The sequence below is a fragment of the Cyprinus carpio genome, chromosome A16 (assembly GCF_018340385.1).
Source record: "Cyprinus carpio isolate SPL01 chromosome A16, ASM1834038v1, whole genome shotgun sequence".
In the NCBI taxonomy this organism is placed as follows: Eukaryota; Metazoa; Chordata; class Actinopteri; order Cypriniformes; family Cyprinidae; genus Cyprinus; species Cyprinus carpio.
Window position 1 is genome coordinate 17,815,686 of NC_056587.1, and position 19,776 is coordinate 17,835,461.

Sequence of the window (19,776 nt, forward strand, 5' to 3'; positions counted from 1 at the left end):
GTTCTGATAGTAGTGTTTATATAAATATATATATATCTATATAGTGTTTTCTAACCCTCATGTTGTTCCAAACCTGTATGACTTTCGTCCTTCGGTGTAACATAAAAGATATTTTGAAGAATGCTTGGAATCAAACAGTTTTGTTCCCAAGGACTTAAAAAATAGAAGTCAAAAGGAACCGAAACTATTTGGTTACCAGCATTCTTCAAAATATTTTCTTTTGTGTCCCACAGAAAAACGACACTCAAATGGGTTTGGAATGATATGACATATGGGTGTAAACTGTAGTAGATGTCCCAAAACTGGACCTGTAGTTGTTGTGCGCATGCATGAGTGAGTTGCAGTAAACAGAATCCATTGTATTAGCTGTGTGTGTTGTGGATTTATTACTACATAAATGATTTTTGGGTGGATAATCCATTTAATTTAAAAATAAATATGAATTTCACCTTTAAAATATTTCTCTTACAACACCACTGAGACGCTATTGTATATTTCTTCTATGACACAGGAGAGAGAAGACAATAAACTATTTTGACTTGAAGTATTAAGGCTCATATCATTCCTGTCAATCACAACATTTTTATCCTTTTGAACACTTCATGTTGATTGTTGTTGTTTAATAAAGTATTCAATCAATCAATCAAAACATTGAGTCCTTGGTGGTAAGCAGCATTAGTCAGCAGGACGACCTACACTACACCACTCAAATTACTCTGGAGAAACTGAAGATAACTGGGCTATAACAAAATAAATAAATACATAAAATAAAATAACTGCACACTATATTGCTGAACAATTAAACAATAAAAATGTTCTTTATTATATTTTCCAATAGATAAAAAACTGTCTGTAATAGTAAGATTTAAGGTGAATTAATCACAATTAGTCATAAACGTCAATGAGATGTTAACTTGCTTGCATCTCTGTTTAGTCTGACATTTTCACTTTAAACTGCTCAGAAAAGGCAAAGAGTGATAAATGCCAGCAAAGGTTCAGTAACGTCCCCTATCTGACCTATGCAGTGTGCTTCAACCACTGATTTATTTGTCTCACACAACATCATGCAATGGCATTACACAACACATTCCAGTCTGGTGGAAACTTACAGAAAAATCAAAAGAATGCGAGTAGACTCTGGATTTCTGAGCAAGGTTCAAGTTCAAGAGCTGTAAATGGAGTGAGTACGTGAGTGAGACAGAGGGGGGCAGGAGAGGTACAGTTCCTTTTAGAGAGAGCGCTATAAAGAGGAACAGCTGCAAGGTGAGTAAACAGCCGCTTCAGGTTGCTTATGTCTGATTTAATGGATCCAGGATTGCTGATCTCGGCTTTGACACAGTTCCATCCCTGCACGCATGCAGTCCTGCACGGATGACTGCTGACAGGGCAGCTCCTTTCTGAGTATCTTCACATATTATTTTATTCTGTGCCCTTTATCAATGTTTTTGTATTGCATATATTCATTAAGCAACACTTTTAATTTACCAAACACTAAGAAATTCTTGGAAAAATACTAAATAGAAGCATTTTCACTAGTGGACTTTTTGACCCCATTACCCAACCAAAAACATGGTATCAATATATTTATCCATTTGACAAAACACACAATAAGCACAGAATACTGTAAGTATACTGTAGATGGTTTGATATGCTTAGTGAGTGAGTCATAGTCACCAGCACGTTCACTTTGCCCATTGGATTAGAACTTATGTAACTGAAATGCTATTCTGAACACGGACCCATGGATGGAAGTGCTTTGACCATGAGGAAATAGCTCTTGAATATTTTCCAGCATGAAAATACTCCCTTCAGATACAAACAACAGGTGCTTATAACACTGTTACATGTTTTTGTCTCCGGCTAACAACCTTTCCTCTACATTCATCCTCACACCAGAAATGTAGACAGACTTTGAGCTAATGCATTTACACAGATGTTTCATAAAACAAAACTATACTCATAGTACAGTAACTGTGGATTTTTCACAGTATGTAATTAGATAGATAGATAGATAGATAGATAGATAGATAGATAGATAGATAGATAGATAGATAGATAGATAGATAGATAGATTTCATACAAATGACGTGATTGCATTTGATCATTTAAATTTTTTATTGTATTCTGTTATGTTATCTGTAGAACTAAGTTTAAATAAAAAAATCTAAAGTACAAAAAGCACATTACAATCAATTTCAGATTTCAAAGTGAAATAATTTGACACTAATACTCAATTATAAACTATTAAAAACTGATATACTGATATACTATAAATATAGGCCTATTCTATATAATCATATAAATGCATAATCTAATTTCTATATTAAATTAGAAATACACATGCTGCTAGGAAAGATTGTAATACTAGATGTAATGGAATCACAAGTGCAGCCTAATGAATCTCACAGAAAAAGCAAGAAGAGACACAGCTCTGCTTTGGTGGATATCTGAACTAGGCTAGAGTTCAAGAGATGGAAACAGAAAAAGACACAAAGAGTACGTGAGGGAGGTCAGATAAGACACAAATTCTTTTTGAGTGCGCTCTAAGAAAAGGAAAAGCTCCATCGTGAGTAAACAACCATATCAGGTGTCTTATTCTCTGATTTGATGAAAGGTTTAATTTATTTACTGTGTCTACTGGTTACCATGTTAAAATGTGTAATTTCTTTAACACTAGAATCACTAAACAGATTTTCTAATAACAAATAAACAGGTTTCCCAAAACCCTCCCCCATCTACCATTGGTTAAAAAAAAAAACATTAGCCACACCCCAAACTCCCACCATAGGTTCAGCCTATGTTGCTATGCTCAAACAAACACAATGTTCTGATAGCACAGTGTTTATATAAATATATTATAAATAAAAAGAAAAGGAATATATATATATATATATATATATATATATATATATATATATATATATATTTTTTTTTTTTTTTTTTTTTTTTTTTCAGGAAAATCAACCTATAAATAGTTTATTAACATTTTTTGAAAGGGATAGTTCACCCAAAATGTTTAATTCAAAAAGTGTTTTCTAACCCTTATGTATGAGGCGCCGCGTAGGATTTAAATCAAACTTCGCTTAAACACGTGCATATACACCTATACATTACTCACATATACATGCATACTACGGGACGTTCACAAATACATATATGAAATACACATGCACACTAATATGAAATCGATAACAATACATATAATGTTAACAATGCATGCATACACACTTGTGAATAACTTGCGTATACATATAAACTTGACGCGTGCATACACCAAAAGACACTCGCATATATGCATAAGCTCGATCCATGCATATACACCTACACACACTCGCGCATACATATAAACTCGCTGCATACCAACACAACTGCACATACTCGCATATACATATAAACTTGATCCGTGCATATACACCTATTAAACACTCGCACATAAATGTAAACTCGATGCGCGCATACACATCCATAAAACACTCGCGCATACATAAAAAATAACATTTACTAACGTATACAGTTCAGATAAGAAAGACACATGCTTTATTTGTGTTCATATATATATGCAAGTGATTTCGTATGTATATGTGCGTGAACTTTTCAGTTTAAACGGAAGGCATTTCAGTGTAAACGGAAGGCATTTCAGTGTAAAAGGAAGGCATTTCAGTGTAAAAGGAAGTCGTTGAAGCGTGAACGGAAGTAACCTGTCTATATGGTCTATATACCGCATTTGCAATCATGGACAGGGATCGTGCTACAACTGAAGCAATTAGCATTTTGCGAAATGTTCTTTCTTCGCCCACTTTTATAAGATCAATTACCAATTCAGTTGAATTGAATGTGTTGCCTGCTCAACTGCAGGCAGAAACACAATCTGAATCGCGCACTTTGTTTCGTCCTTCTACCCCTGGTATACAAAAGCATCAATAACACGCAAACGATGTCAACATTATCCGCCGGCAAAGTTCATATCAAACTTGCCAGCATTAAGTTAATTGGCAGTCTCGATCTAGAAAAAGGTGAGAATTTAACTTCTATGCAATCTTCATGAAATAGCTGCAAACGCTATGCAAATTACACACACACAGAAAGAGAAAATAAAATGTCCTGTCTCTATAGTTAAAAAATATAAAATGTGTTCCCAACTAAGTCCCAGTTTTAATAGTGAGCTTTGCCATTTTCAGAATTAAGGATGTCAAGCAATTTAAATGTGGTTAAAGTTTGCTTTTTGTTAAACTGTGTTTTTGTTTTTACAGGCCAAGGACACAATACCATCGGACTTTTAATAAGGATGTTATACTATTGACCTCCCCTGACGATAATGTAGTAGTAAAGCAAAAGAAAAAACAGCACTTGCATGAGATTGGACACATATTAAATGCGTTTGAATTTGACAAAGCATGGGATAGAACGGTTTTAAGAAAAATCAAAGAAAAAGTGCCACATGATTTAAGGTAAATGTTTTTTTGTTTTTTTTAAAGATGTTAGTTATTGTAAATGTTTTACTGCGTGATGTATTATTTAAGGGTTTATTAGTACCACTGGTTTAATTGTGTGCAGTTTGGAAATACTTATGGGATGTATCCCATACAAGCTCATTACACCTTAAGTGAAGGTCAGGAACTGGATAGCAGCTTGATTTTAAAGGTGTTCAAGCTGAAGGCCTTGTATGTAAATCCCTTAAGACCACTACTCTTGGTAAGACTGGAGTGTGTTTGTGTTTTTTTTTTTTTTTTTGTTATGAAGTTTAATTGATTTACTTTTTTTCTTTCCCATATGGGCTTCCTTATAGGGTTTAGGGTTATTTTAGGCCATATACAGTTGTACTCATAAGTGACGTGACATACAGCCAAGTATGGTGACCCATACTCGGGATTCGTGCTCTGCATTTAACCCATCCAAAGTGCACACACACAGCATGAACACACACCCAGAGCAGTGAGCAGCCATTTATGCTGCGGCGCCCGGGGAGCAGTTGGGGGTTCGGTGCCTTGCTCAAGGGTACCTCAGTCATGGTATTGAAGGTGGAGAGAGCGCTGTACATTCACTCCTCCTACCTACAATCCCTGCCGGCCCGAGACTTGAACTCACAACCTTTTGGATTCTCTAACCATTAGGCCACAACCTCCCTCATAAGTTTACATACCCTTTGCAGAATGTGCAAAATATTAATAGTTGAAACAAAATTTGAGGGATCATGAAAATTGCATTTTTTTTTTTTATTTAGTTCTGTCCAGAATAAGCTATTTCACATGAGATGTTTACATATACTCTACAAGACAAACTAATAACTGAATTTATAAAAATGACCCCATTCAAAAGTTTACTGTAATACCCTAAAAAAATAAACCCCTAACAAACCCTTAAATAATACATCACACAGTAAAACATTTACAATAACTATAACATCTTAAAAATATATATTGTTAAACCAAAATAATTCGGCGCTTTTTCTTTGATTTCTATCCCATGATTTGTCAAATTCAAATGCATTTAATATGTGTACAATCTCATGCAAGTGCTGTTTTTTCTTTTGCTTTACTACTACATTATCATCAGGGGAGGTCAACAGTATAACATCCTTATTAAAAGTCCGATGGTATTGTGTCCTTGGCCTGTAAAAACAAATACAGCTTAACAAAAAGCAAACTTTAATTAATCACATTTAAAATTTCTTGACATCCTTAATTCTGAAAATGGGTAAACTCACTAATGAAACTGGGACTTAGTTGGGAACACATTTTATATTTTTTAACTATAGAGGCAGGACATTTTACTCTCTCTGTGTGTGTGTAATTTGCATAGCGTTTGCATGCATTTCATGAAAATAAAAAAGAAGTTAAATTCTCACCTTTTTCTAGATCGAGACTGCCAATTAACTGCTGTCGAGTGTGATATTATGGTCCGTGAACTCAACCGGCGGATGATGTTGGCATCGTTTGCGTGTTATTATAATAGCGGGCGAAGAAAGAACATTTCGCAAAATGCTAATTGCTTCAGTTGTAGAACGATCCCTATCCATGATTGCAAATGCGGTATATAGACAGGTTACTTCCGTTCACGCTTTAACGACTTCCTTTTACACTGAAATGCCTTCCGTTTACACTGAAATGCCTTCCTTTTACACTGAAATGCCTTCCTTTTACACTGAAATGCCTTCCTTTTACACTGAAATGCCTTCCGTTTACACTGAAATGCCTTCCGTTTAAACTGAAAAGTTCACGCACATCTACATACGAAATCACTTGCATATATATATGAACACAAATAAAGCATGTGTCTTTCTTATCTGAACTGTATACGTTAGTAAATGTTATTTTTTATGTATGCGCGAGTGTTTTATGGATGTATATGCGCGCATCGAGTTTACATTTATGTGCGAGTGTTTAATAGGTGTATATGCACGGATCAAGTTTATATGTATATGCGAGTATGTGCAGTTGTGTTGGTATGCAGCGAGTTTATATGTATGCGCGAGTGTGTGTGTATATGCATGGATCGAGCTTATACATATATGCGAGTGTCTTTTGGTGTATGCACGCGTCAAGTTTATATGTATACGCAAGTTATTCACAAGTGTGTATGCATGCATTGTTAACATTATATGTATTGGTATCGATTTCATATTAGTGTGCATGTGTATTTCATATATGTATTTGTGAACGTCCCGTAGTATGCATGTATATGTGAGTAATGTATAGGTGTATATGCACGTGTTTTATACATGTATTCATAAGCGAAGTTTGATTTAAATCCTACGCGGCGCCTCATACTTATGTTGTTCCAAACCTGTATGACTTTCGTTCTTCGGTGTAACATAAAAGAAGTTATTTTGAAGAATGTTTGGAATCAAACAGTTTTGCTCCCATGGACTTAAAAAATAAAAGTCAATAGGAACCAAAACTATTTGGTAACCAGCATTCTTCAAAATATGTTCCTTTGTGTCCCGCTTGGTGAATGAGTCATACTTACCAGCATGTTCAAGTTGCCCATTGGATCAGAACTTACATAACTGAAATGCTAAACACGGACCCATGGATGGACGTGCTTTGACCATGAGAAAATAGCTCTTGAATATTTTCCAGCATGAAAATACTCCCTTCAGATACAAACAACAGGTGCTTATAACACTGCTACATGTTTTTGTCTCCAGCTAACAACCTTTCCTCTACATTCATCCTCATGCCAGAAATGTAGACAGACTTTGAGCTAATGCATCTCATACAAATGACACGTGATTGTGTTTGATCATTTAAAATTTTTATTGTATTCTGTTGTTATCTGTAGAACTGATAAGTTCAAATAAAAAAAAAATCAAAAGTACAAAAAGCACATAATTTCAGATTTCAAAGTGGTATAATTTGACACTAATACTCAGATATAAACTATTTAAAACTGATATACTGATATACTATAAACTATATAGGCCTATTCTATATAATCATATAAATGCATAATTTAATTTCTATATTAAATTAGAAATACACATGCTGCTAGGAAAGATTAGACTAACAGCAAACCAGCAGCTCAACAAATAACTCAATATGATATACAACCGTTGTCACACAAAACTGCATCACATTTTATGCATCACAAAAATATTGTCCCTAATCTGAAGGCTTTTCTACCACAAACGCTTTCCAATTTGGAATAAGTGCAGACAGAATATTATACCAATATGGCAAAATTATAAACATAAAAACTCTCTCAGATGCTGAGGATTGTCCAGAATTAAACATGAAGACGTCAATGGTCATTTTCAAGAGATGAATTCTTACATCAGCAACACAGTCCAGCTTCAGATGACTTTATCTACTTGCAGTCGACCAGTTCTTGGCATGACGCAGCATTTCATAGTCCGCAACTCTGGAGTAAAGCATGCATGGGCCATTAGCAGCTTCATTCTGAGATCTTCCTGCATTTGATCTTCTGTTGGAGTTTAGAATTTGGTGACAGCAAGTGAAGGAGAACTCCTCGTCCAATGCAGTCTTAGTTTTGCTGTTTAATCAGAAGAAAGATAGACACAATCCTTAGTGCAATCTCAACTAGGGTTGAGGCTATGTTTATAATTATCTATTTATATGTGCGTGTGTACCTCAGTGTATGCCGGGGGAGATGGGGGGAGATGATACTCGCTACTGCGCATGAATATAGGACTGTCATCCTCATCATAATCATTCAGGAGGGGAATGAAGGAACTATCCATGCGATTGTCCTGGGAGATTTCGCTATAGCTGGGTGGACAGGACGGGAGGGACACGCAGGTGCTGGAGGTATTACTGCTGTCCTGGCTGCTCATGCTACTGGTGCGACTGTTCATGCCGCTGTAGGGGATCGTCCCGATGACCAGAGGAAGATCTAGGATGAGCTTCTCACTTCCTGGGATATGCAAGTAGATCTAACCCCGGAGAGAAAGAGACATCATACACTCTTAAAAAATTAAGGTTCCAAAAGGAGGTTTTTGCAGTGATGCCTTTGAAGAACCATTTTAGGTTCCCCAAAGAACCTTTAGTGAACAGTTCTTAAAAGATTTTATTCTTAGAGTGATGAAGGTTCTTCATTTGACCATCTATGCCCATAAAGAACCTTTATTTTTAAAAGTATAAACTCAGGTCTGCAAGTGCAGACCGAAGCATCTGCATTGATTATCAAGTATTGAACTCACCCTTAGAAAATAGTCAACGTGGATGATGTCACAGCCCAGGATGGTTGGCTTCAGCTTTGGCACAGGAAGTACTCTCCCCTGCCACACGTCACACATGCCGGAGATGATGTGGTCTCCTCTGACAGAAGTGAGTTTCTTGTGAAACTCTTTGGTGCGGCCGTTCGCCCGATAAATGTGCTTGGCTATGATGGCGGCTTTAGGAACGACAATCCGAGAACAAGAGTTCTCAAACTGAGCGTCGATGCAAATGTCTTCTCCCTCACAGTAACCCTTCCGGCCAATGCGAGCGGACACGGAAACACTGCCATCGGGAATAAACATGCAGGTGACTTTCTTCTGTTTTGCTCCTGTAACTGGATCCTGAGAGTAAGCAGAAGGGGCTGCATTAGTTTCTTACATTTGAATCACGTCCATTTCAAAGAAATGTGTCACTTGTCTGGGCTTAATCACCATCAGCTCTTGGGTGTTGACATCAATGGGTTCCACCACCTCAAAATACCGCTTGCATTCCGCATATGGCTGACTTGATTTCTCTATGACTGCCTTCACGTAGTATTGGACTGAGCCAAACTTTCCCACATAGGAGGAAACAAGGCACCTGGTCAGGAGGGGTAGATCTTACATTAAAATTGTGGATAATTTGAATGCAACATTTGTAACGGGGAATTTTGAAAAGAAAACCCACCCTGCCTGTGGAAGTTCGAACCCGAACATGAACTCATATCTGTTTCCAGGCCTGAGAGTGATGGAGCCATCTGCATCTGCGAAGGAGAGATTGCGCTTTGAGAAACATTCAGTTGTCATTATTTACTCATTTTCATTTTCTTTTTAATTTTCAGTTTAGGAAAGATTTTTTTAATAAACAATTAATAAACTTACAACCCCAAATTTATTAATTTACCACCTTTTGATTTTCGTACTATGCACAATATTAAATACAACAAAGACACCAGTTAGACACCAAAAAGACACCAAAATCTTAATTAAATTTTAGGGGAGAAAAACATCTAGTCCATGCTTATTCAGTAGTAGGTTACATAGCAGCACTTGTTAGGGGGTATAGAACACGCTTGAACCACCCCAAAGGTAGTCAGAACAAAAGATTAGAGCTCTTTAAATAATGTATTATGTTTTAAATAAGAACATTTACGATTTAAAACTTTTTAGTTACAACTAAAGTAAGATTATAGGTTAGTCAGAGTGCGCTTTAGAGTGTTACTATAGAAACAGAACGTCCCTGAACGCTTTACGCTGAACAGTACATCGAAGAAACTTAAGTAAAGTCATTATTTATCACGTTATCATAGATTTGGTAAATATATTTCAATTTGGCAAGTTACTTATTTTTGTTCAACATATCTTTAAGATTGTTGACGGTTAGATAGCTTTGCAAAAACGACGTTAAAAGCCCCCCGGAAAAGACTGACTGAATTCGCACACCGAGTTAACTTAACCAAAGTTTGTGTCTCACCTGTTGGCTGATGATCGAGGTGAAGAACTTCTTCATATTTCAGGTACTCAATCTCATCCCTGCAGTGCATCTTCCCTTTATTATAATCAACTTTAGCGCATCCAATTCCGAACAATTTAACTGCGGAGATCTGCACCACCTCCGCCACCTCCACGATCACCCGCCCGGCCACTTTATCTCCGCCGCTGTACGCGCTCTTGTTCGGGTCACTAAACTGAACATCGAAGGTCTTGGGTTTCTTTGTTAGTACACCCATTTTGCTGTTTTATTAATTGTGCGAATATTAATTCCAATAATGTCACTAAACGTTTTAATTGCAGGCCTAATTGTAATTCTTTCTAATTTAACTGAATTAAGCAGTTGCGCAATAAGCTCACTAGTATGGCTGGTGTTATTAACTATTTAATTACTCTAAGGTGCTTTGGTCGTTTGTTGATGATCTGTCAGTTAACACTGAGAGGAAGTGTGAGCGGTTTTATAGTTCACACGGCCGCTGTGCTGATGATGAGAGCTGGACACACATGGGCATCAGTGCTGGACACCCACATGCGCCTCGTGGATCTCTCCACGCGCGTCTCTCTCATAGGACACACAGGCTGTTTGCGTCCACCCAGGCCAATGAGAGCCCGTCCAGAGCGCGTGGACAGCTCATGGGTAAGGGGCAGGAGTCGCTGAGGAGGTGGAGTAATAATGTGGAGCAGGGGTGGAGTATGAACGCGCACTGGATACTCCTGTGCCCCGCTCCAAAACAACATGTTAGAGTCGGACACGCATGTGTGACATGTTCATAATAGAAGCGATTTCTCTATGCATTAAGAATTTATTTGTAACTAATCTGAATGACACCAAAAAATTTGGTATTCTTAGAAGTACATAGAGTACCATGTAAATGCATTGCGCAGTATTATCATATGATACTGCAAAGTATGACGGTACTGCCACATTATGTTTATTTAAGGGTATGCCATAGTAGCAAATGAAGACCAGATGCATTTGCCATAGTATTTAAATGGCACCCCATATATACTTAGGATAATACTATGGTATTACCTTGGTACATGTCGAAAATACCATGGAATTGTCTAGGTTCATATCCAAAACATGTTATTACCATGGTACTGCCAAAATATCATACTAGTGCAAAACACATGGTATTACCCTTGTATATTGTCAAAATATCCTGGTACAATCCTGGTACATGGCCAAAAATTACAATATCACCTTGGTACATGTCAAAAATACCACAGTTTTTCTCTGGTACATGGCCAAAAATCATAATATTACCTTGGTACATGTCCAAAATACCATGGTATTATTCTGGTACGTTTCAAAATGCCATAAAAAGCATTACTTTGGTACGTCAAAATGGTATAATATTGCCCTGGTGCATGTCCAAAAAAACATGATATTACCCTGGTACATATTAAAATCAATGATATTGCCCTGGTACATGTTCAAATCATTTTGTATTATATTTTATTTTTGGTACTTTGTGAAAACTAAATATGCTAGACATATTAGACTGAATGGACATGTACAGTGAAGTACAGTGGTCATCAGAGCTAGCCAAACAAATACAACCATGAACAGTCCACATGCTCAGAAACGTGCATGTGTGATGGAGACTCAGTTCATATGGACTGTTCCGATTGGATGAGCACTGCCATCTGCTGACTGATCCAACACACTTCACTGCACGGGTCCCTAAAGAAAGTTTAGGAGGAGTCTGTTTATAAAATCCAATCTTCATGGTGATAAGAGTAGATGTATATAAACAAACAGCTGCTTACCTCATTCATTATGCTGTCTGTCCTGAACCCTCCATCTCCATTTACAATGCTGTTTAAGGAAGGTGGGACATGTGTAATGCTTGACTCCCTCTATTTTGGATAGCAGTCTACAGTATATGTGATATCTGTTCTATACATTATATGAACATAAAACGAGCATAAAAAGTATAGTGAATCTTTTAAAGGTAAGAGTGCAGGGAAAAGACAGCTTTCAATCACATAACCTACACCATTATAATATAAACATTCAAGTTCATACAAATGAACACCATCCAATGTCACTCAAGTCTGAAGAACTTTAAACCATTATTTACCAACATAAAAAGATGCATTACTGTAACTTTAAAAAATTTTCTCCTGGGAAATTTCCCAAATTCATAATTTACAAAAAGTTCTAAAATCATAAGAACTAGTTTGATATGAAAATAATTCAGTACTCTTTATTTTAGCTTGAATAAATAATTGTAATTAGAGAAAAAAAAAATAAAAATAAAAAATGCTGTTACTTTGCAATTATATTTAGTCTTGATTCTTTTTTTTTTGTTTTCTTTTATTTATTATTTTTTATTAGTTTTATTATCATCTGTTTTTTCTCCATACTGCAAACTAAAATAAAATGTGTTTTTTTAATTAACCCGCCTTTATTAAACATAAAAATAAAATATTTTTTTAAAATTATATCAGGTAATGGATTAATTCTGGCAGTCCTAAAATACTAAAACTAAAATGAAAACTAAATTTAATAATAAAAAAGGACAAAAAACTAGAAAACACTGAAAATAAAACCAAAAACTAAACTAAATAGAATAATTCTGATGACCTTCATTAATTAATGCTATGTGGGGTGTGGAAATATTTTAATTTTTTTCTTTATTATAAATATATTTCTGCATAAATTTCATCCACCTTTGAGAAAACATACACTGAGTTGCATGAGCAAGTCACTCATATTTGCTTATTTTTTTTTATAGGTTATTCACGTTTATCCAGATAAAAATATCCACAAATATGTCATATTGATAATTCACACACTTTATGTGCATTTAATACTGAAACAAATGCAATAAAATGTTTGCATTTTTGTTTTTTATGGCCGTTCCAGACAGCCTCTATTCACAAAACATAAACTTCCAAACCACTGAGATGTAAACATAGAACAATTGTATAAATATCCTTCAAATATCACAAAAGGCTTGTTTTAGTGCAGTGTTTTTGATGTCACACTGGGCCCAAGAAAGCATGTCTGAGGGTCTCTACAAGGACGCTTAAGGCCAGCACCATCGGCAATGATGGAGGGTTGTTACCTGATCTGTCCGTCAGCAGGTGGACCCTATCAGGGTCCGAGATCATCGCACGAGCGTCCTCTAGCGCAACCACAGCGGATGCACTGGAGTTCAAATTTCCAGTAACCTGTAGATCAAACAAGCAAGCCTGGAAATACACATCCCGCACCGGAAGCAGTGAGGAGCAGTGAGCGTATGCAGGCATGGACGGATGCGCGTACGGCGTCTCCAGACGCTGTGAGAGCGGACACCCCCATACGCACAACTGCAAGTCCTGTTCAGGCGTATAGGACTCCACAATCGCACGAGGGGAGCGGACAGACAGACTCAGTGACCGGCCGAGCTGACGCACAACTATCGTCGTCCCAATGTGCTTAGCCCAGACCTCAGCGTGTCGGCCAGGATCGTGAGAGTGAATGCGCAGGCTCTGATGGCCTCTGCGATCTCTGCCGGTCACAGAACCATCCACAAACGCCGGGGGAACATTATCCAGCTCCGCTTGATATATCTGTAGCTCTGCACACTCACGCCAGTTCTTCAAGATAACCGTGATCTGATGAAAAACCAGACAGCAGAGAACTGTCAGGTGCAGGACATTCAAACAGGAGGACTGATTCTAAACTCATGCACATATCTCATTATGCATGTCCTGTTAATTATTCATAGCAACTCGTCAATAGATTTCAGGCTGTAGAATATCATTAACCCAGTATGTTTGAAAGCACTGAACATCACTGCTGAAAGAAGACAAATCTGTTACCTCCCTCTTAGCTGAAAAGGCTCATATAAGAAGTGATATAAAATACTTTGACTGGGTGTTTAAGTAGATAAATGTAAAGAGAAAGTCTGAGCATCATATAAAGTGACGAATAGCTTTGTTTTTATATGCTGTTTAGAAACAGGATCCTCTAAAATAGCTGATATCACAAAAAGCCTATAGCATATAAGAAAACTAATATTCAAAACATTGTGTAGCCATTACTAAAATGTTTTAGAAGCATCATCGGTTCACAACTGGCTGTACAGAATGAACTAAAAAAATAATCTGAGTGTGCTGAATTTGTAATTTGAAATCTAAATATATTCCAAAACTACCAAGTACAGATTATTTCATAGCAACTCAACTAATAACTCAACTAAAATAAAGCAGAATGAATCTACATTTTAAGTGCCTTTATCTTTGAAAGATTTGATGCCATAACTGGAAAATCCAGTGATTTTTCATCTTCAAAAGTAAATGAAAACTACATTTGTTCTAGATGTATGATAGATGTATGGATGCAACCATAGTCTGAAGCTCAAAAATCTGAGTCTGAGTGTGAAATCTGTCATCTCTTAACTGCCCAAAATCTGCAGAATGGTTCTGACTTTTGGCAAAATACTGCTGATGCATTCAGACTGGGATTTTTTTTGTGTGTATTTCTATGGAAGTTTTTCTATGGCTTTTTCCTTAATTGCCAGTTTATATCTCATAATTACAAGTTATTAATGTAAACTCTGAATTCTGAAAAAAAAATGTAATTATAAAGTTGCAATTCAGACTTTAAAAAAAAATCTAAATAACGAGATATAAACTAGCTATTGTAAGAAACAAAATTAAAATTGTGAGATAAAAAAGTTGCTATTACCTTTTTATTTTAATTCCCTGGCAGAAGCTCCCATATATTTCAGCGTTAACATATACAGTTTTTGGTCAAAATAAGTTTAATAGCAGCAATGAAGAGCACCCTCTAGAGAAAATCTCAATTTAAAATTAGTTACATACAACTCATTTCTGAGAAATAGCGATTATTGTTACAGTACAAATACATATTATTATGTCATACATTCTAGGGTATCTATTATATTCATTATATAAGAGTTGTACAAGAGGATAAAAGTATGCATGTGATTGTGATTTTTTTTCACACCTTTGTGAGTACAGTGGTATAAGAGCTCCCTCTAGTGGGCGTGCTGGTGGCCTGGATGTACAGGTACTGGTTGTCTATGAGAGGCCAGGCGCCCTGCACAGCACACGTCTGGAACTCTTCATTAAAGGTGCGGATATGAGGGTCCCCAAACACCCCGCAGTGCAGGTACTCTGGGGGCCGGCCCTCCCTCTGTATAAACCCCTTCTCATAGAAGCATATGTCCCCTGAGAGAGGGGCCTGGGGCAGGGGCAGGGGCCGCGGCTGAGCTGTGGGGCCTGTTTTGGGGCAACGATTTTGGATGAGCAGGTCCTCGATACCCTGCACGGCAGAGTGGTACGCCAGGTCTCCACGGCATGCTCGGGCCGTTCGCTGGGTGCAGAGTGCGTAGGACCGCAGGGCGCTGCAGTAGCCAGCATTAGCACCCTCTTTACCCCCTCCTCCAATAACGCCAATTTCCAGAGTCGCAGCCACAAAATCTGAATTACATCTCAGGATTCGACACTGTGCACATACTGTAGGCAAAGAAAAACGAATTTCAGTACAGTGTTAAAAAATGACTCAGTTTCCAGAATTCACTGGATATATGAGACAGACATGTACAATTAACAGGTTTTAATAACAAAGTACCATGGTACAATGATGTTTTTTAGGGGGTGGTGATTTATCCAATCATATATTTTTTAAATATGTTGGAGTGCCACGTAAATTTTTTTTAATGCAATCTTGTTTATTCTAACTAAAATGGTTGTTATTATTTGGAAGATAAAATATAAGTGTTAGATTATTTTTTTTTTAACTAACATGATATTGGAAATGTTGCTTGCCAATTAATTTAAGATGAATTACTAAATCTAAAACTGAAATAAAAAGAAATTATATCTAAATTGAAATATTAAAAACCCTATAAATATTACAAAAGCTCAATTGAAATATTATAAATTAATTACAAAAGCACATAACAAAATGACTAAAACTAAAATGCAAGCTAATTTAAAATATTAAATACTATAACAGTATATAAATAATACCACAATATTATCATTTGATACCATCAGTGAACTTTTTTTGTGAGGCTAAAAAGGGATTCTCACCTGAAGGAGCACTTAAGAGCAGGAGCGTTATAACAATGATCACAAAGTGTTTCCATGATGTGTGTAAATGATTCCCACCAACAGCTGATGCTGCCATTCCCATCCATACAGACAAAGGCAGGACTGCCTGCTCACAGGTGCCCGCACAGGTGCTGAAACTCTGGGCACTGAAGCACACTACATAAAAAAACCATACGGAGGAGACAAACCCAAACAAATTCACTCACAAATCTGGAGGCATTATCATACCTTAAGATCTCATCTGATCGAGTTCTTGAGTCCCATCAAGAGACTGATGATGTCATGTTGACCAGCCTTGGGAGAAAAAGCAGAATCTGATAAATGCCATTTAAGTGCATTCACACTGTTGTGTACATGTTGTGAACACCTTCATACAGTCACTGAAACACAGAGTGAAACGAGACCAGCATTCCCATGAATTCACATAAGTCTGAATACTGCAACTACTGTAAATAATAGATTAAATTAGTTTTGACTGAAACAAACTGTCATGCAAAGAGGTTTCACATGTATATCAGCATTGCTCTTAGTGCTGGGGGATATTTCGCAGTTTGGACTCTCACCACTGATGCGTTATTTACTAAGACTTAAGAACAAACAGTGGTGGAAAGCAAGAGTAAACTCTAGTCCTAGATGTGTGTTTGCACTTGACCTACAGCTCCGATATGAACAATCTGTCAAAACAGACTTAAATCTTTTAAGTTTAAACAGAACAAACCTGGAGACTTTTTCAGCAAATATCTCAAATCTCATTAAAATCACATCATGTCAGCAGAGTTTTTTTTTTTTCTGTCTGCTCCAACACTGACAGCTGATATTTATTCTAGCTGATGGGACGGCAGTTACGACAGTTGCAGGGCAGAAATAGGGGAGTCTAAATATATACCCAACCAAACCGGCCTGCCCCTCCAGCACCTGCCCCAGTGGAAATAGACAGGGCTGAAAGCTCTGCGGCAAAGAAGCAGGTATGAGACTTTGCCTTCTGCAGTCTAATTTCAGCTTCAGAATCATTCCCTCTTTCACTCAAGTGCATTGCATGTGGAAACAGTCTGAATCTGGTGTGCCAGCATTTTTAAAGAAGCTCGTTTCCACTCCATACGTGTCTAAATCCTCATCGGGTACCAAACGTTTCAGGACACAGGCTCCACCTACAAACAGCTGCTTCTCTTTCAGTCACACACACAGAACATAGAGTCCTGTGAATCAGCACCTGCATTCCTGTTAGATGTGACTGGACGTTTGACTGCCTGTGGCACCACGCGCACATGTGCATTACTCTGTGTTGTAAACAAATAGCTTTTTTTACACTGAAAAAAACAAAAAACAATTGGTGTAACAATTTTTGGTGTAACATTTTTTACTGAGAAACTGCTTAAATTTTTTCGGCTAGTAACGTTTTGAATTAAACATGAAATTAAGTTATTTAAATAGTATTTTCTTGTAACGCATACTCTAATAATCTGTTTTATTTAAAAAAAAATAACTTTGTAATTTATTCATTTTTTACAGTGTATAAAATAATTTCTCTTTTATTTCTTGATGACAAACCTTACTGCTTATTAACAAAATAGATTAACTCAATCATAACTGCTTTTGAAACTAAGAATATTAATTAATTAACAAAAACACACTAACTGCACTAACAGAAAATCTATAAAAACGTATCATTATTTACCAAGGATTTATTTTTACATGTGCCATAAATATAATAATAGCTCATTACCATATTGTATAGCAAAGTACTACAGTATTACCATTACTGTACTATGGTACTGTTAAACAATTTTATTGTGGACACAATCCCTTACAAAGAAAACACTGCAGCAATGGTGCAGTAACACTGTACTACTAGAAAAAATACTTTCAAAATAATTCCAGAATTTAAAAAAAAAACTTTAAAGTAACGTTAGTACTTATGTTAATTATTATAATGTTTGGTTAAATGCATAAAAATAACCATTCTCAAGCACATTTACACCATTCTTAAACACATTAACCGTGAAATTTTGAAGTAGAAAAACTGAAAACGCACTTAAAAATATTTTTTACAATGTAAACACAAACATTACATTATATAATTATATTGTTAACTATCCATGCATATATAATATAACAGCTAGAAACTCACAGAATCAGAGGACTCTCTCCTGTATACCGTCGCTGAAATCTTTCCCAGTCATTTGTGTCTCTTACGCGCTCACGTGACGGACTCGTGTGCGGTGTGACCCCTGAGCCACGCGTCACCGTCCCGCACGAGGGAGACGCGTAAATCACCGGCTGCGCGCACCTGCCACACGCGCACCAGCTGACGGAGAGCTGCTCCAATGGCTCTCTGGGAGCTGTTTGTCAACACACAAATGTGTAACTATATAAAGATGTTATGCGTCTTTTATTTATGTATTTGTCTTAGCTTTTGTACTGACTTTGAAGGCCTCCGATGCTCCAGTTACTTTTCCTGTACAACAACAGTTACTTAATATTGTAAACTTGCATTTTATGATCATATTATTTGAATTCATTATCATTATCATAAACACACCGGTTTTCAGCGCATGCCTTTAATGCACTTTGATATTTATTCAGCTATTTACTTACAGAGGTCAATGGTTCGAGCGTCTCGCACATGCAAAGAAAATAGTTTGATTCTGCGTTACAAAAGAAGGTGCATAACCTACAACTGAAAACTAATAAATAAATAAAAAATAAAAAAATCCATTAAATTTAGTTTTTTATTAATAGACATTAAGAATTTAAACCATAAGTCTTAAAAGGTTTTTAAAATGAACTTATGACATAGTGTGTCCTGAAATCACCTAGCATTCACTGTAGAAATCAGTCACAAGGAAAACACCTACATAACATCAAAACATGCAAAATAATGTTCTAATGAAAATCTAAAGGGCTCTAAATGGCATATAGTTGAAGCGAAGGGGCTGTTTGTGATTTCCCTGCATCTTTTCTCAGTTTGGTGTTAAATGCGTGTCTTTGAGGATGTGTTAAGCGGGCTTCCTACAGACGCTACAGAGAGCCCCTCTTTCAATAATTTAGGTCGCTCAATTTGCACTTATTAGATATATTTTCTAGTGTTTAAATAAACAGAAACGAAAGCTCAGAGCTGCAGTTCAGGACGCGCCCGGTAGGTGGCGGTGTTGACCAGCGCGGAACGAACGTGCGCAAATAGAGCGAGTTAGATGCAAATTATAAGAAATTGTGCTTCAGAATAACTTTAAACACTGGAATACATCGCAGCCACCTGCTTTTTAACGCTTAGGCGTGTTTTAATATATATTAAAACAACTGTTGTAAGATGTTCTGTGTATACTGTCCATGCACTGATGCATGCATTGAATACTGGTTAGGCTGGCATCTCTAGTGTGCGCATGCATCAGAGTGTGATAGTCTTTAGTTTGATCTGGGACTGTCTGTGTGTGTGTGTGTGTGTGTGTGTGTGTGTGTGTGTGTGTGTGTGTGTGTGTGTGTGTGTGTGTGTGTGTGTGTGTGTGTGTGTGTGTGTGTGTGTGTGTGATCTGCAGTATGCATCAGTGAGTTTC

General features: G+C 36.8%; 2 protein-coding genes across 3 annotated transcripts; both read right to left on the minus strand.

Moving 5' to 3' along the window:
• Nucleotides 1–7,223: 7,223 nt before the first annotated feature.
• Nucleotides 7,224–10,751, minus strand: LOC109102290 (thioredoxin-interacting protein-like). Its single transcript, XM_019115629.2, has 6 exons — nt 10,131–10,751; nt 9,345–9,420; nt 9,110–9,257; nt 8,660–9,019; nt 8,090–8,392; nt 7,224–7,992 (listed from the first exon to the last, which is right to left on the minus strand). The coding sequence occupies exons 1-6, from the start codon at nt 10,384–10,386 to the stop codon at nt 7,984–7,986; spliced, it is 1,152 nt and encodes a 383-aa protein (XP_018971174.1). The 5' UTR covers nt 10,387–10,751; the 3' UTR covers nt 7,224–7,983.
• Nucleotides 10,752–12,773: 2,022 nt separating this feature from the next.
• On the minus strand, nt 12,774–19,715 carry LOC109102288 (hemojuvelin-like). Of its 2 annotated transcripts, none has more exons than XM_042773063.1 (5): nt 18,354–19,715; nt 16,454–16,519; nt 16,205–16,371; nt 15,114–15,625; nt 12,774–13,756 (listed from the first exon to the last, which is right to left on the minus strand). In XM_042773063.1, exons 3-5 carry the CDS (start codon nt 16,305–16,307, stop codon nt 13,139–13,141), a joined length of 1,233 nt encoding a protein of 410 aa, XP_042628997.1. In that variant the 5' UTR covers nt 16,308–16,371; nt 16,454–16,519; nt 18,354–19,715; the 3' UTR covers nt 12,774–13,138. The 2 variants fall into 2 exon arrangements, with proteins under 2 accessions (XP_042628997.1, XP_018971171.2); XM_019115626.2 differs by having other exon boundaries at nt 16,205–16,381; nt 18,354–19,714.
• Between the last annotated feature and the right edge of the window lie 61 nt (nt 19,716–19,776).

Bases quoted from the DNA above. Each gene is read 5' to 3' on its own strand.
- LOC109102288 (XM_042773063.1), bottom strand. From the start codon at position 16,307: ATGGGAATGGCAGCATCAGCTGTTGGTGGGAATCATTTACACACATCA. The intron at 15,626-16,204 runs GTGAGAATCCCT...CTTTGCCTACAG, and splicing joins GCTCTTAAGTGCTCCTTCAG to TATGTGCACAGTGTCGAATC. The intron at 13,757-15,113 runs GTGTGAAAAAAA...GTTTTTCATCAG, and splicing joins ATACCACTGTACTCACAAAG to ATCACGGTTATCTTGAAGAA.
- LOC109102290 (XM_019115629.2), bottom strand. From the start codon at position 10,386: ATGGGTGTACTAACAAAGAAACCCAAGACCTTCGATGTTCAGTTTAGT. The intron at 9,421-10,130 runs GTGAGACACAAA...TCTCCTTCGCAG, and splicing joins CCTCGATCATCAGCCAACAG to ATGCAGATGGCTCCATCACT. The intron at 9,258-9,344 runs GTGGGTTTTCTT...CCTCCTGACCAG, and splicing joins TTCGAACTTCCACAGGCAGG to GTGCCTTGTTTCCTCCTATG.